Genomic DNA, 14897 nt, shown 5'->3' with positions numbered 1-14897 from the left:
TCATGACTCTCATACAAATGTGAAATGAATATATGGCAAAGATTTTATTTAACTCATTAATGAATGAAGGAACCAGTAAGATGTTAAAACTGGTTCAAATGAGAATCTGACATTCAGAGATTTATACTGCCCAGTCTATAAAATTCATTTGCATGGCATGAACAGGAATAATTGCATTAGTATAGGCAGGAAACATTTGTTGTTACCAGTTTTCTAGAACGAAACTTTTGCCGCCTTTTTGCAGAGTTGTAAAACAGTCTAGTCAATCAAGGACAAAAATATATATCTCTAAATCAAAATAATATAATTCCTGGAGGGTCCTCTAGGTTCTGGAGGGTCCAATGCCCAGCATTCAGATACACAGTAATTTCTTCTGCCCATTTCCAAGTCTTTGACAAATTTTTCCTGCATAACTGTCAAAACTCATCCTAACCTGCCTTCTTTAGCACAATGAAGGAAAATTCTTGCCACCTTTGGTTTCCTGACTCCCTTTCTCTCTGACTGATTCTCTTCAGTCTCCTTCACCACTTCCTATTCATCTTAAATACAGTATTCTCCAAGGTATTGATGGGTCTTATTCTATCTAATATCAGCAGTCATGCTTCACCTATTAATCATATAGGAATTACTCCCATATCCACAGCTCTAATGTCTATACTCCCCGAACTTGAACTTCTATTTTCTCCATTTCCCATGCTGATATCTTAGCAGCACCTCATATTCATCATGACCTAAACTAAACTCACTCTTGTCATCATCTAAATATGATCTATCCCTAACTTAGTTAATGTTTAATTGTCAAAGAGGCATAAAGCATGAGAATCTTATTTTACTCTCTCCCTCACCCTCCTCTACGTAACTGCCTTTTACGGTCACCTAAACTATCCATCGCACCTCTACAATTACTCTCTTGCATCCCTCCCCTTCCTCACAGCCATTTCCCTAATTCAAGTCTATATTACCTTTCAACTGAACTGTTGATAAAGCTTCACACTGCTATATTGTCTCTTTTCTTTATCATTCACTCAGATGCCAAAGTTATAGTTCCCTAACAGGGGTCAAAGTTTTTCTGACTTGGTCCCACTTTCTGATCCGAGTTCTTATATAATAGGCATCTGTTGTTTTAGGACATCCACCTACTTCCTACTTATTCTACTTCAGTTACTTCAGTCCAGTCAAGCTGATTCCACCCATGAGGCAAACAACTCCAGCTCAGACAATCAGGTTCATAATGACTGGTTCAGAATTGGCTCAAACAGAGCCACTGAAATGCCACAGACTTTTGCTGACACTTCTGGGGCAGAAGCAAATGCTTTTTACTATATACCTGCTATTGTTATTGCTATATTTTACCACCAGAGGACAGCCTGTCTGAAAACCCAGTGAAGACGTTTGGAGATGCAAAGAGAATTTGGCCCTTCTGAGCCCTAGCATCAACCCATGTCTGAAGCCAATTTCCCTTGGATTGTTCAATTACACCTGCCAATAAACTTAAGCTCGTCTGAGTCAGGCAACCATCTAAAGCACTGAACCAAGAGTGCTAAACAACACCGCCTATCTTTTTATGCATGATGTGATTCGGTTACATCAACCTCCTCGCCAGTATCAGAATACAGTGCCTTCCCTCACGTTTTTTCCTCAGTCTGGAATTTTCTTCCCTCTGGCTGGAATTCCCTTCCCTCTTTTCTCTGTTTATTAAGATCCATCTCATACTTCAATGCTTAGTTCAAATGCCTCAGTGAGGCAATCCCTGGAGGCTGGGAAAAGAAGCAGAAGACCAGATTACACAGAGATTTTAAACCATGCTATGGCTTTTTGAACCCTTACATAAGGGTAAATAAATGTCATTGAAGGATTTTTTTTTTTTTTTTTTTTTTTGCGGTACGCGGGCCTCTCACTGCTGTGGCCTCTCCCGTTGTGGAGCACAGGCTTCAGACGCACAGGCTCAGCGGCCATGGCTCACGGGCCCAGCTGCTCCGCGGCATGTGGGATCTTCCTGGACCGGGACACGAACCCGTGTCCCCTGCATCGGCAGGCGGACTCTCAACCACCGCGCCACCAGGGAAGCCCTCATTGAAGGATTTTAAAATAGCAAAGGACATGATCAGATTAACAATTTTAAAAGATGACTCTGGTTGTTGTGTAAAGGATGAATTAGAGGAGGGTGAGGGGAACAATGATTTGTAAACTATGAAAAATCTACACAAAAAGGATAGTGGTATGGGCTAAAGTGGCAATGGAGATAGAAGAATGTACGTCCATGATTATTTTATTTCTGAATAAATCTGTCTCTACACTGTAAACTCCCTGAGGACAGAAAATTTATCTGTTGACTACCATTTTATCCACAGAAATTAGCAAAGTGATTGGCACACAGTAGGGACACACATTTATCTGTAGGATAAATGAATACACAATTAACCTAATATGTAAACTCTGTGAGCAACTGGGCAAATGGCAGTATTATTTATGAAGATAAGAAACACAAGAAAAGTCAGTTTGGAGTTTTTTGTTTGTTTTTGAGAAAGAGGTAAGGGAAAAGATGCACTCTGTTTTGAACAAATTGAGTTTAAGATAATATAATACATTCAAATATGGAGGGAATCTGTATATAGTGGACACATATCTGGGGGTCAGGTGAGAGATCTGGGCTACAAATACTAATTTGTGAATTCTGGGCATATAGATTGGTAACTGACTTTATGAAGAGAGAAGATTACCTAGGAATAAGGAAAAGAGGGTGGAGATTACAGACTTAAGGGGCATTTAAGGGTTGAACAGAAAAAGAGAAGTTAAGGAAGAACACTAATAGCTCTGGCAGAAAAACAAACATAGGAGAATCCTCTAACCAAAGCAGAGGGAAGAAGAGGAATGTGTAGTCAAATGTGTCAAACAGTAAAAAGTCCAGGAACGAAAAGTTTTAAAGTATCCTTTGGATGAAAACAGTTTTGGTGGAGAAGGGGGTGGGGAGTGGGTAAAACCAAATTTGGAGTGGGTTCAAGGGTGAGTAGAAGATAAAGAAATGAAGTCAGTCAGTATTTAGACATCTTGTTTAGTAAGTGTGGCTATAAAGGAACTGAGAAACATAGTTTCAGGAGAGGAATGTCAAGGGTAGGTTTCGTTCCTGTTTGGTTTTTTTTGTTGTTTGTTTGTCTGTTTATAGAATTTGGTTTTAAGCATGTTTAAATGTTGATTGGAAGCAACTTAAAAAGAGGACAGCGTTAAAGAAAAGGTGAAAGTGATTAATCAAAAATGAGCTTCACGATGAATACATATATCAAAAAATCTATCTTACAGCTTAAATATATACAATTTCAATTTGTCAATTATACCTCAATAAAGCTAACAAAGTTTATAGAGTACAGATAAGATACTGGGATTTTTAAAGGCATTTATTTTACTTTATACAATTTTTAAAGGTTACACTCCATTTACAATTATTACAAAATATTGGCTATATTCTTCATGTTGTACAATACATCCTTGCAGCATATCTTACACCCAACAGTTTTTACCACCCACTCCCCCACCCCTCTATTATCCCTCTCCCCCTTCCCACTGGTAACCACTAGTTTGTTCTCTGTATCTGTGAGTCTGTTTCTTTTTTGTTATATTCATTAGTTTGTTGTATTTTTTAGATTCCATATATAACTGATATCATACAGTATTTTTCTTTCTCTGTCTGACTTATTTCACTTAACATAATACCCTCCAAGTTTCTCCATGTTGCTGGAAACGGCAAATTTTCGCTCTTTTTTATGGCTGTATAGTATTTCATTGTGTGTGTGTGTGTGTGTGTGTGTGTGTATGTGTGTGTATGTATACACATACATATACATACACCACACACCACATCTTGTTTATCCATTTTTATCCATTTAGCTGTTGATGGACACTTAGGTTGCTTCCATATTTTGGCAATTGTAAACAATGCTGCTATGAACATTGGGATGCATGTATCTTTTCAAATTAGAAAATCTTAAAGACACCACCAGAAAACTACTAGAGGTCATCAACGAATCTGGTACGGTTGCAGGATACAAAATTAACACACAGAAATCTGTTGCATTTCTATACACTAATACAGAAAGATCAGAAAGAGAAATTAAAGAAACAATGGAATTTACCATCACATCAAAAAGAATAAAATACCTACAAATAAACCTACCTAAGGAGGCAAAAGGCCTGTAATCCAAAAACTATAAGATACTGATGGGAGAAATTCAAGATGACACAAACAGATGGAAAGATACACTGTGTTCTTGGATTGGAAGAATCAATATTGTTAAAATGACCATACTACCCAAGGCACTCTACAGATTCAATGCAACCCCTATCAAAATACCAATGCATTTTTCACAGAACTAGAACAAATAATTTTAAAATTTGTGTGGAAACACAAATGACCCTGAAAAGCCAAATCTTGAGAAAGAACAGAGCTGGAGGAATCATGCTCCCTGACTTCAGATGATACTACAAAGCTATAGTAATCAACACAATATGGTACTGGCACAAAACAGACACATAGATCAATGGAACAGAATAGAAAGCCCAGAAATAAACCCAGACACTTATGGTCAATTGATTTACAACAAAGGAGGCAAGAATATACAATGGAGAAAAGATACTGGTTTTGAATAGGGTAAGCAATATCTCTTTCACTGAAGTCATACAGTAGAAGGAAAGAATAAGTAAGGATGTGGATATACTTATAGATTTGGTTACTGAAAATTAAGAGACTCTCATGTGACAGCATCAACGGTGTCATAAACATGTTTAAGTTTAAATATCAAAAGTAATCTGTTCATTAAAAATTGTTTTTCCAAATTATGAGTTTGTTACACGTTAGCATCTAAGTTAAGGGAAGTAACTGCCCCTCTCCCAAATCCTAGACTTAACAAAGAAAATTTAAAAGATAATTACCAAATGCCTACTTTGTACAAGACATGATGCTAGACATTGTGACGAATACACAGGGCTCTTCCCCCAGATATTTCCATAGCTTTTTTCTCCTTCATTTAGGTCTCTGTTCTCACATTCTGCTTTATTTCTCTCCATTACAATTACCACCACCTGATATGTTTGTTTTAGTGTCTGTTTTTCCTCCTATACTAGAAGCTTCTCAAGGCAGGAACTTTTTCTGTTTATTCATTGTTGCATCCCCAGCACCAAGAATAGTGCCTGCCATGAATATGAACCCCAAATAAACTCTGATTAAATGAATGGTATCTTCTCTTTAGGAAGAAGAGGTGCAATCTGTTAAACAGGGGAGAAATGAATATATGAGAACTATATCAATATTTACAAATGAAAGAAGTAATTACTAAGGATGATATAAGTAGTATCAAAAAATGATATAAGAGCTCACAAAACTGTTCATCAACCAGACAAGATGATAAAGAAAGGTATATTGGAAACGGCGTCATTTGGACTGGGCCTTAAAGAGGTGAGTAGGGTTCTGGGGTTTTGTTTATTTTTCAACATGTACAATTCAATGGTTTTTAGTATATTCACAAAGTTGTGCAACCATCACCTTCTAGAACATTTTCATCACCTCAAAAAGAAACCCCATGCCCCTTAGCTCAACTCCCACAACCCCTCCCCCACCAGAGCGAAGAAGCCACTAATCTACTTTCTAGCTCTACATACTTACCCGTTGAGGACATTTCATATAAATAGAATCAAATAGCATGTGGGATACTGTGACTGGCTTCTTCACTTAGTATAATGTTTTCATGTCCGTCCATGTTGTAGCATGTATCAGTACCCCTTTTTATGATTGAATAATATTCCATTGTACAGATATATCATATTTTGTTTAGCCATTCATCAACAGATGGACATTTAGGTTGTTTCTACCTTTAGGTTATTATGAATAATAGTAACTCTATGGACATTCACATATAAGTTTTTGTGTCACATAATTTCAACAAGAAATAAGTGAAGGAAGGAATTGAAATATTATAAATTACTCAAATCCAAAGATGACAAATTCACGATAAAATTTTCACTGGTCTGAGAGATCAAATGGGGCAAAGTGAATTCTCATAAAGCTTAATTTATTCAAATCAAAGAACTGTCTTTTATTTTGTAACAATGTCCTTCAAACTTTTTTTTAATGTTAAAGCACTCCTTTTTTAAAAACTGAAGTATATTCGATTCACAATGTTGTGTTAGTTTCTGGTGTACAGCAAAGTGATTCAGTTACATATATATTATTTTTCATATTTTTTAATTATTACAGGATATTGAATATTGTTCCCTGTGCTATACAGTAGGACCTTCTTTATTTTATATACAGTAGTTGGTATCTGCTAGTCTCAAACTCCCAATCCAACCCTCTCCTGCACCCCCCTCCACCTTGGCAACCAGAAGTCTGTTCTCTATGTCTGTGAGTCTGTTTCTCTTTTGTAAATAAGTTCATTTGTGCCATATTTTAGCTTCCACATACAAATGATATCATATGTTATTTGTCTTTCTCTTTCTGACTTACTTTGCTTCGTAGGATAACCTCTAGGTCCATCCATGTAGCTGCAAGTGACCTTATTTCATTCTTTTCTATGGCTGAGTGATATTCCAGTATGAGTGTGTGTGTGTGTGTGTGTGTGTATGTGTGTGTGTGTGTGTGTACCACATCTTCTTTATCCATTCATCTGTTGATGGAAATTTACATTGTTTCCATGTCTTGGCTACTGTAAATAGTAGAGCACCCTTTTTTTTAAAATTGAAGTATAGTTGATTTACAATGTTGTGTTAGTTTCAGGTATACAGCAAAGTGATTCAGTTATAACTATATATGTGTGTGTTTGTGTGTGTGTGTATAGATATGTACACACACACATATACATGTTCTTTTTCAGATTCTTTTCCCTTATAGGTTATTACAAAATATTGAGTATAGTTCTCTGTGCCATATAGTAGGTCCTTGTTGGTTATCTATTTTATATATAGTAGTGAATATATGTTAATCCTAAACTCCTAATTTATCCTCCCCCTTCCCCTTTGGTAACTATAAGTTTGTTTTCTATGTGTGGGGGTCTATTTCTGTTTTGCATATAAGCTCATTTGTATAATTTTTTTTTTTAGATTCCACATATAAGTGATATCATACGATATTTGTCTTTGCCGGGCTTACTTCACTTAGCGTGATAATCTTCTAGGTCCACCCATGTTGCTGCAAATGTCATTATTTCATTCTTTTTATGGCTGAGTAATATTCCAGTGTGTGTGTGTGTGTGTGTGTGTGTGTGTGTGTGTGTGTGTGTATGTTTCACATCTTCTTTATCCATTCATCTGTCAATGGACATACAGGTTGTTTCCAGGTCTTGGCTATTGTAAATAGTGCTGCTACGGACATTGGGATGCATGTATCTTTTCGAATTATGGTTTTCTCCAGATATATGTCCAGGAGTGGGATTGCAGGATCATATGGTAGCTCTATTTTTAGTTTTTTAAGGAACCTCCATACGTTCTCCATAGTGGCTGTACCAATTTACATTCCCACCAATAGTGTAGGAGGGTTCCCTTTTCTCCACACTTTCTCCGGCATTTATTGTTTGTAGAATTTTTGATGATGGCCATTCTGAGTGGTGTGAGGTGATACCTCATTGTAGTTTTGATTTGCATTTATCTAATAACTAGCAATGATGAGCATCTTTTCATGTGCCTTTTGGCCATCTGTATGCCTTCTTTGGAGAAATGTCTATTTAGATCTGCTGCCCATTTTTTGATTGGATTGTTTGTTTTTTCTGATATTGAGCTGTATGAGCTGTTTGTATATTTTAGAGATAAACTCCCTGTCGGTCACATAATTTGCAAATATTTTCTCCCATTCTGTAGGTTGTCTTTTTGTTTTGTTTCTGGATTCCTTTGCTGTGCAAAAGCTTTTAAGTTTAATTAGGTCCCATGTGTTTATTTTTGTTTTTATTTCCATTACTCTGGGAGTCACATCCAAAAAGATATTACTACAATTTGTGTCAAAGAGTGTTCTGCCTATGTTTTCCTCTCAGAGTTTTATAATATCCAATTTTACATTTAGGTCTTTAATGCATTTTGAGTTTATTTTTGTGTATGGTGTTAAAGAATGTTCTAATTTCATTCTTTTACATGTAGCTGTCCTGTCTTCTCAGCACCAGTTATTGAAGAGACTGTCTTTTCTCCATTACACGTTACTGCCTCCTTTATTGTAGAGTAATTGACCATAGGTGTGTGGGTTTACTTATGGGCTTTCTATCCTGTTCCATTGATCTATATTTCTGTTTTTGTGTCAGTACCATACTGTTTTGATTACTGTTGCTTTGTAGTATAGTCTGAAGTCAGGGAGCATGATTCCTCCAGCTCCATTTTTCTTTCTCAAGATTGCTTTGGCTATTCGCAGTCTTTTTTGTTTCCGTACGAATTTAAAAAATTTTTGTTCTAGTTCTGTGAAAAATGCCATTGGTAATTTGATCTGTAGAGTGACTTGGGTAGTACAGTCATTTTGACAATATTGATTCTTTCAATCCAAGAATACAGTACATCTTTCCATTTGTTTGTGTCATCTTCAATTTCTTTCATCAGGGTCTTACAGTTTTTGGAGTACAGGTCTTTTGCCTCCTTAGGTCAATTACTCCTAGGTATTTTATTCTTTTTGATGTGATGGTGAATTCAATTGTTTCCTTAATTTCTCTTTCTGATCTTTCATTGTTACCGTATAGAAATGCAACAGATTTCTGCATATTAATTTTGTATCCTGCAACTTTACCAAATTCATTGATAAGCTCTAGTATTTTTCTGGTGGCATCTTCAGGATTTTCTATGTAGAGTATCATGTCATCCACAAACAGTGACAGTTTTACTTATTCTGTCCCAATTTGGCTCCCTTTTATTTCTTTTTTCCCCTCTGATCGCTGTGGCTAGGACTTCCAAAACCATGTTGAATAAAAGTGGCAAGAGTGGACATCCTTGTCTTTTTCCTAATCTTAGAGGAAATGTTTTCAGCCTTTCACCATTGATTATGTTAGCTGTGGGTCTGTCATATACGGCCTTTAGTATGTTGAGGTATATTCCCTCTATGCCCACTTTCTGGAGAGTTTTTATCATAACTGGATGTTGAATTTTATCAAAAGCTTTTTCTGCATCTACAGAGATGATCATATGGATTTTATTCTTCAATTTGTTGATGTGGTGTATCATACTGATTGATTTGTGGATACTGAAAAATCTGTGCATCCCTGGGATAAATCTCACTTGATCATGATGTATGATCCTTTTAATGTACGACTGGATTCAGTTTGCTAGTGTTTTGTTGAGGACTTTTGCATCTATGTTCATCAGTGATATTGGCCTGTAATTTTTTTGTGTGTGTGGTATCTTTTTCTGATTTTGGTATTAGGGTGATGGTGGCCTCATAGAATGAGTTTGGAAGTGTTCCTTCCTCTGCAGTTTTTTGGAATAGTTTCAAAAAGACAGGTGTTAACTCTTCTCTAAATGTTTGGTAAAATTTACCTGTGAAGCCATCTGGTCCTGGACTTTGGTTTGTTGGGAGTTATTTAATCACCGATTGAATTTCAGTACTTGTAATTGGTCTGTTCATATTTTCTATTTCTTCCTGGTTCAGTCTTAGGAGATTGCACCTTACTAATAATTTGTTCATTTCTTCTAGGTTGTCCATTTTATTGGCATATAGTTGGTTGTAGTAGTCTCTTATGGTCCTCTGTATTTCTGTGGTGTCCATTGTAACTTCTCCTTTTTCATTTCTAATTTTATTGATTTGGGCCCTCTCCCTTTTTTTTCTTGATGAGTCTGGCTAAAGGTTCATTAATTTTATCTTGTCAAAGAACCAGCTTTTAGTTTCATTCATCTTTTCTACTGTTTTCTTAGTCTCTATTACATTTATTTCTGCTCTGATCTTTATGATTTCATCCCTTCTGCTAACTTTGGGTTTTGTTTGTTCTTCTTTCTCTAGTTGCTTAAATGAAATGATGGCAACATCAAAAGGTGGTTCTGTTAATTTACTTAGGCGAAATAAATTTTTTAAAATTTGTTTTTCTGTTAAATCCAAAAATCTAGGAAATACTGTTGATTAAAGGAAAGAAGACAGAAACCCAAAAGACAGCCTGAATGCCAAGCTAAGGAATTTGCACCTTATTGTACGGTCAATGAGTAAATTAATAAAGTTGTTTAAACATAAAAATATTGACTCCTGGAAGTCACTTCATTAACAAACATTAACTGAGTTACTACTATATGAAAAGCACTGTAGTTGGTGCTATGAGAACAAATTAAATAAAACCTCTCCCTCCTTTTTATAACAGACTTCAGTGGAAGAAAACAGTCTGTCTCTCTTCATTATTTACATCTTTATCTGTTACTCATCAAGGGCAATATTTAGTAGTTAAAAAAAATCCTTTTTAAAAAGGAAAATATGGGACTATTCCTATTATGCTTACGAGTTTTATTTCACTCATTATTTAACAATGTGAGTTGTTGGATGTACAAAGTAAAGCAATATATAACCCCTAATCTACAGAATTTTATAGTTTAGGTTTTATAAACTTACAAAGTACTCTAGAAGAAACTGACTGTAGGCATTTAACTAGATATTATTTACCTAGGACTTCCAATTTAAGAGCAAGTAGCAAATAAGCACTTACTACTACCACTCACATTTTAAGCATTTAACTTTTTTTTTTTTTTTTCCAGTATGCGGGCCTCTCACTGTTGTGGCCTCTCCCGTTGCGGAGCACAGGCTCCGGACGCGCAGGCTCCGCGGCATGTGGGATCTTCCCGGACCGGGGCACGAACCCGTGTCCCCTGCATCAGCAGGCGGACTCTCAACCACTGCGCCACCAGGGAAGCCCGCATTTAATATTTTTAAACTAATTTAATCCTCCTAACAATCTTATGAAAAGGGAATCATTACTATATTGTTAAGATATTAATAGATTAAAATATATAACATTTATTATCTTTTTCCAGAATCAATCAATTCTGCTAAGGAAAGTGTTTTATATAGAGTTGCTATATAATTCCCATCAGTACACAAACATGCTGTAATTTATCCCATCTTAAAAAAAAAAAAAATCCTCTCTTGACTTCACGTTCTCCTCCAGGAACTACACCATTTCTCTGATCCCCCTAGAGGAAAACTTCTTAGAAGAGCTAGTTAGGGCTTCCCTGGTGGCGCAGTGGTTGAGAGTCCACCTGCCAATGCAGGGGACACGGGTTCATGCCCCAGTCCGGGAAGATCCCACATGCCACGGAGCGGCTGGGCCCATGTGCCACGGCCGCTGAGCCTGCGCGTCCGGAGCCTGTGCTCCGCAATGGGAGAGGCCACAACAGTCAGAGGCCCACGTACCGCAAAAAAAAAAAAAAAGAGCTAGCCATTCCCAAAAGGCTTTTGTCTCTGACACTACTGGAACCACTTTAGTCATGATTATGAATGATCTCAAATGCTAAATATGATTTTTAATTTTCAGTCCTCATCTCACTTGGCCAGCAACTTGACAAAGGTAAAACACTTGCTTTGAAACACTCTCTCTCCTTCTTTACTTGGCTTCCAAGACACCATACTCTTCTGGGTTTTCTTATCTTCCTAGATGTTCCTTCTCTAACTCCTATGCTGGTTCTTCCACAGGTCCACAATTTCAACACATCTGAGTACCCAAGGCTCAGTTCTTGGACCGCCTCTCTTCTCTATCTACACTCATTTTCTTAATGTTCTCATATAGTCTCATGGCTCTACCAGAATGTGCTTCAACAAGATAGGGAATTTTTAGCTATTTTGTTTATACTGGATGCCCTGCACCTAAAAGTGTCTGACATGTAGTACATGCATGCCATATACCTGTTCAATGACTGAATGGATTAATAAATGGCTTTAAAATGTACCTATAAAGTGATGACTCCCTAGTTTATACCTCCTGCCTGGATCTCTGTCCTTAACTCCAGATATATCCAACTACCTATCTGCTATCTCTACCTGGATGTGTAATAAACATTTCAAACTTAACCAAGTTCAAAAGAGAACTCAAATCACCCTCTCAATGGCTTCTTCAACTGACCACTTAGCAAAGAGCCGTTCCATCCTTCTAGTTTCTCAAGTCAAATTTTGAAATCATTCCTAATTCCTTCTCTTTCTCTCACACCACATATCCAATCTGTCAATAAATTCTGTGAATCCTGCCTTCAAAATATACTCAGCACTTGACTACTTGTCACCACGTCCACCACAATCACTATGGTCCAAGTCATTATCATATCTCACCTGGATGAATGCAATGGACTCCTAACTGGTCTTACTGCTTTTTGTCCACCTCCATCCCACAATTTGAGTCTGTTCTCAGAACCGCAGCCAGAGAAGTTTTTTTTTAAACTGACATCAAATCACATCACTTCTCTGCTCATAATCCTACAATTATTCCCACTTTGCTGTGAGTAAAAGCCCAAATCGTGACAACTGCCTATAAAGCTCTACTCAATCTGGCCCTATTACATCTCTGACCTCATCTACTACTTTTCCTCTCACGTATTCTGCTCCAGCCATATTGGTTTCTTCTGCTGTTCCTTCCAAAGGTTAAGCATATTTCCACCTCAGGTCCTTTTCTCTTACTGTTCCTTCTCCCTGGAATGCTTTTCCCTAGATATCTGTAATCCATTACTTGCTTCATCGTCTTGCTCAACTGTGACTTTCTCTGAGTTTTTCCCTATCACCATATTTTAAACTGCTACTCCAACCCCGACCCCTTGTATTTTTCATCCCTTTTATCTCTATTTCTGCAAATCCTTTATCGCCACTAAATACTATATGCTTTCTGGGACATGTGCTTGAAAAGCACAAGAAGTTCTATCTGTTTCATTCACTACCGTATCCCTAGTGTTTAAAGCAGTGCCTGGTATACAGTAGGTGATCAATAATCTGTTGAAAGAACGGTTTCATTTCCACCAGGGGGCCTAACAATCCTCTAGCCTGGCGTTTCAGGAAAAGATCATAAAGCTTCTCTAAGATTTCTTCCAGTGCTCTGAATCCTAGAAGGATTATACATTGCCTAGAAAGAAAAACTGTGCTTGTCTAGTCAACCACAAGGAGGAGTGGAGAGGGAGAGCCGAGCAAAGAGAAATGTTTCCCTTGCTTTGCCTGTGGCAACCTCATGGTGGAAGAAAACCGGATTTGGAGGCGACTCTACTGAATGAATGATTTTCTCCATACTATGAGTTAACTAGACACACACAAACGTAAACATTAAAAACCGGAATCCCTTCAAACGCCACAAAGAGGCCAAGGAAATCAACCCAAGAGCCACTGAGAACTGGACGGGTGTTTCTTTAACTCCAGCACTAAGCACTCCATAAATCCAGGGGAAGAGTTCCCATTAGTGCAGAGCCACGGAACTCACACCTTAAGGCCAAGGTGTTGCAGGCTGCCAGCACAGCACTCTCTGTCCAGAGGACTATTAAATCCGTTCTATTTAATACTTAAAGCACCTGCAGTAATTAAAACGACATAGGCAAGCCGGTGCCAGGTCTAAATTCTCAGGTCTGGCCGATCGCATGTGAAGTCTTGATTCAGCAAACACCGAAACCAATTTCCCACGGGATTTTGACTCACCGCCACCTGTTGATGCCAACATTGGAGGAGCCGGCGAACCAGGGGTCGAGGATGTAGACGCAGCGGATGGTGTCGGCGCCCTGAATACACTCCTTCAGGGCAGGATTGTCGTGAAGCCGAAGCCCCTTTCGGAACCAGTGCACAGCATTCACCCCCATCCCGGGGACGCGGCGGGTGGCGGGGAGCCGCCGAGCTCCTCCGCGGAGAAATTCAGGGCAGGGGCGTCCGGCTCATAACCGACACCTCCGGTCGCAGGAGAATCGCCGCACCCAAGGAGTGAGGAAAGGGCGGCAGAGGGGAGGGAAGGAAAAAATGAGTCCGAGGAGGGGACGGGAGAGGGAGAGGGCGCTGGCGGCGCAGCTGGAAGATGAATGGAGGTTGCCCAGTCAGCGGAGTCCGGGTGTGACGCCTTTAGGAGCCGGCACCCGCCGCCACCTCCTGGACGAGACGCATAACTTCGAGGGCCCCGGACCGGCGGAGGGTGAGCAAGTTCAACAAAATCGAGCCGACACGACGGCCCGAGCGGGCGCGGGCAGCCCCAGGAGGTTCGTCACGGAAACCTAGCCCCACCGAGGCGGCCCCCGAGGAGCAGACGGCCCGCCTGAGGCGAGCCGCCGACAGGAATGAGAGAGAATTTAGCCACTGTCGGCCACGCTGCCGCTCAGCCCGGGAGAGAGGAGTGAGGACGGAGCACGGAGGCGGTGGTTGAGGCCGCTGGACGGCTGCCGGCCGGTGACCGGTCCCGAGGCTGGCCGGGTGACTCCGCCGCCACCGCCGCGTCAGCGGCCTCGGCCCCGCCCTCGACTCCTCATTGGAGGGGGCACTCCCCACGTGACCACCGGCACCTCACGTTTCTGAAGTGTGTTTACTACAGCGGCTCTGGGGAATCTGCTTGCACTTCAGTCGCTTCTACGGGGCGACAGCTGCTTCATCTCAAAACCGTCTATCCTCGCCCAGACGCTAGGCATTCTGCCTCTGCCCCTTTTCTCGGCTGACTGGTTGGTGTTGCCTGGAAGCGCCCACTGTGAGCAGAGGCCCCATGTGAGGGAAGGCTTAGCCCCGCCCTCGAGGGCCGTGAACGTTCACCATTGGCTGAGGTTCGCCGAGACCCGGATGAGCACGGGTATGCGGGGAGCTCGCGAGCGCGCGCTCTGCTCTGGAAGGCGCGCTTGCGCTCTCGCTGCGTTCCAGTGGGAAGGAGGGCGAGGCCGGGGGGTTGGAGGGCGCTCCGGGATTCCTCCCGCGGGGTTCACGGAGCCCTGGAGACAGCCTGGTGTCTTCCAGGAGTCGGCGGGCCAGCCGGGCGGGG

General features: G+C 40.0%; 1 protein-coding gene across 2 annotated transcripts in view; it reads right to left on the bottom strand.

Moving 5' to 3' along the window:
* Positions 1-13746, bottom strand: part of CRY1 (cryptochrome circadian regulator 1) — a 91969-nt gene extending 78223 nt beyond the window's left edge. Inside the window, exon 1 of one of the 2 annotated variants that reach the window (XM_065886674.1) lies at positions 13589-13746. In XM_065886674.1, coding sequence (XP_065742746.1) covers positions 13589-13746 — 158 coding nt within the window. The remainder of the gene's footprint in view (positions 1-13588) is intronic. The other variant, XM_065886675.1, reaches the window with a different exon arrangement.
* Positions 13747-14897: the final 1151 nt, after the last annotated feature.

The sequence above is a fragment of the Phocoena phocoena genome, chromosome 11 (assembly GCF_963924675.1).
Source record: "Phocoena phocoena chromosome 11, mPhoPho1.1, whole genome shotgun sequence".
Taxonomy (NCBI): domain Eukaryota; kingdom Metazoa; phylum Chordata; class Mammalia; order Artiodactyla; family Phocoenidae; genus Phocoena; species Phocoena phocoena.
The sequence above is the reverse complement of the archived record's forward strand: the minus strand, read 5'-3'. Positions and strand labels throughout refer to the sequence as shown.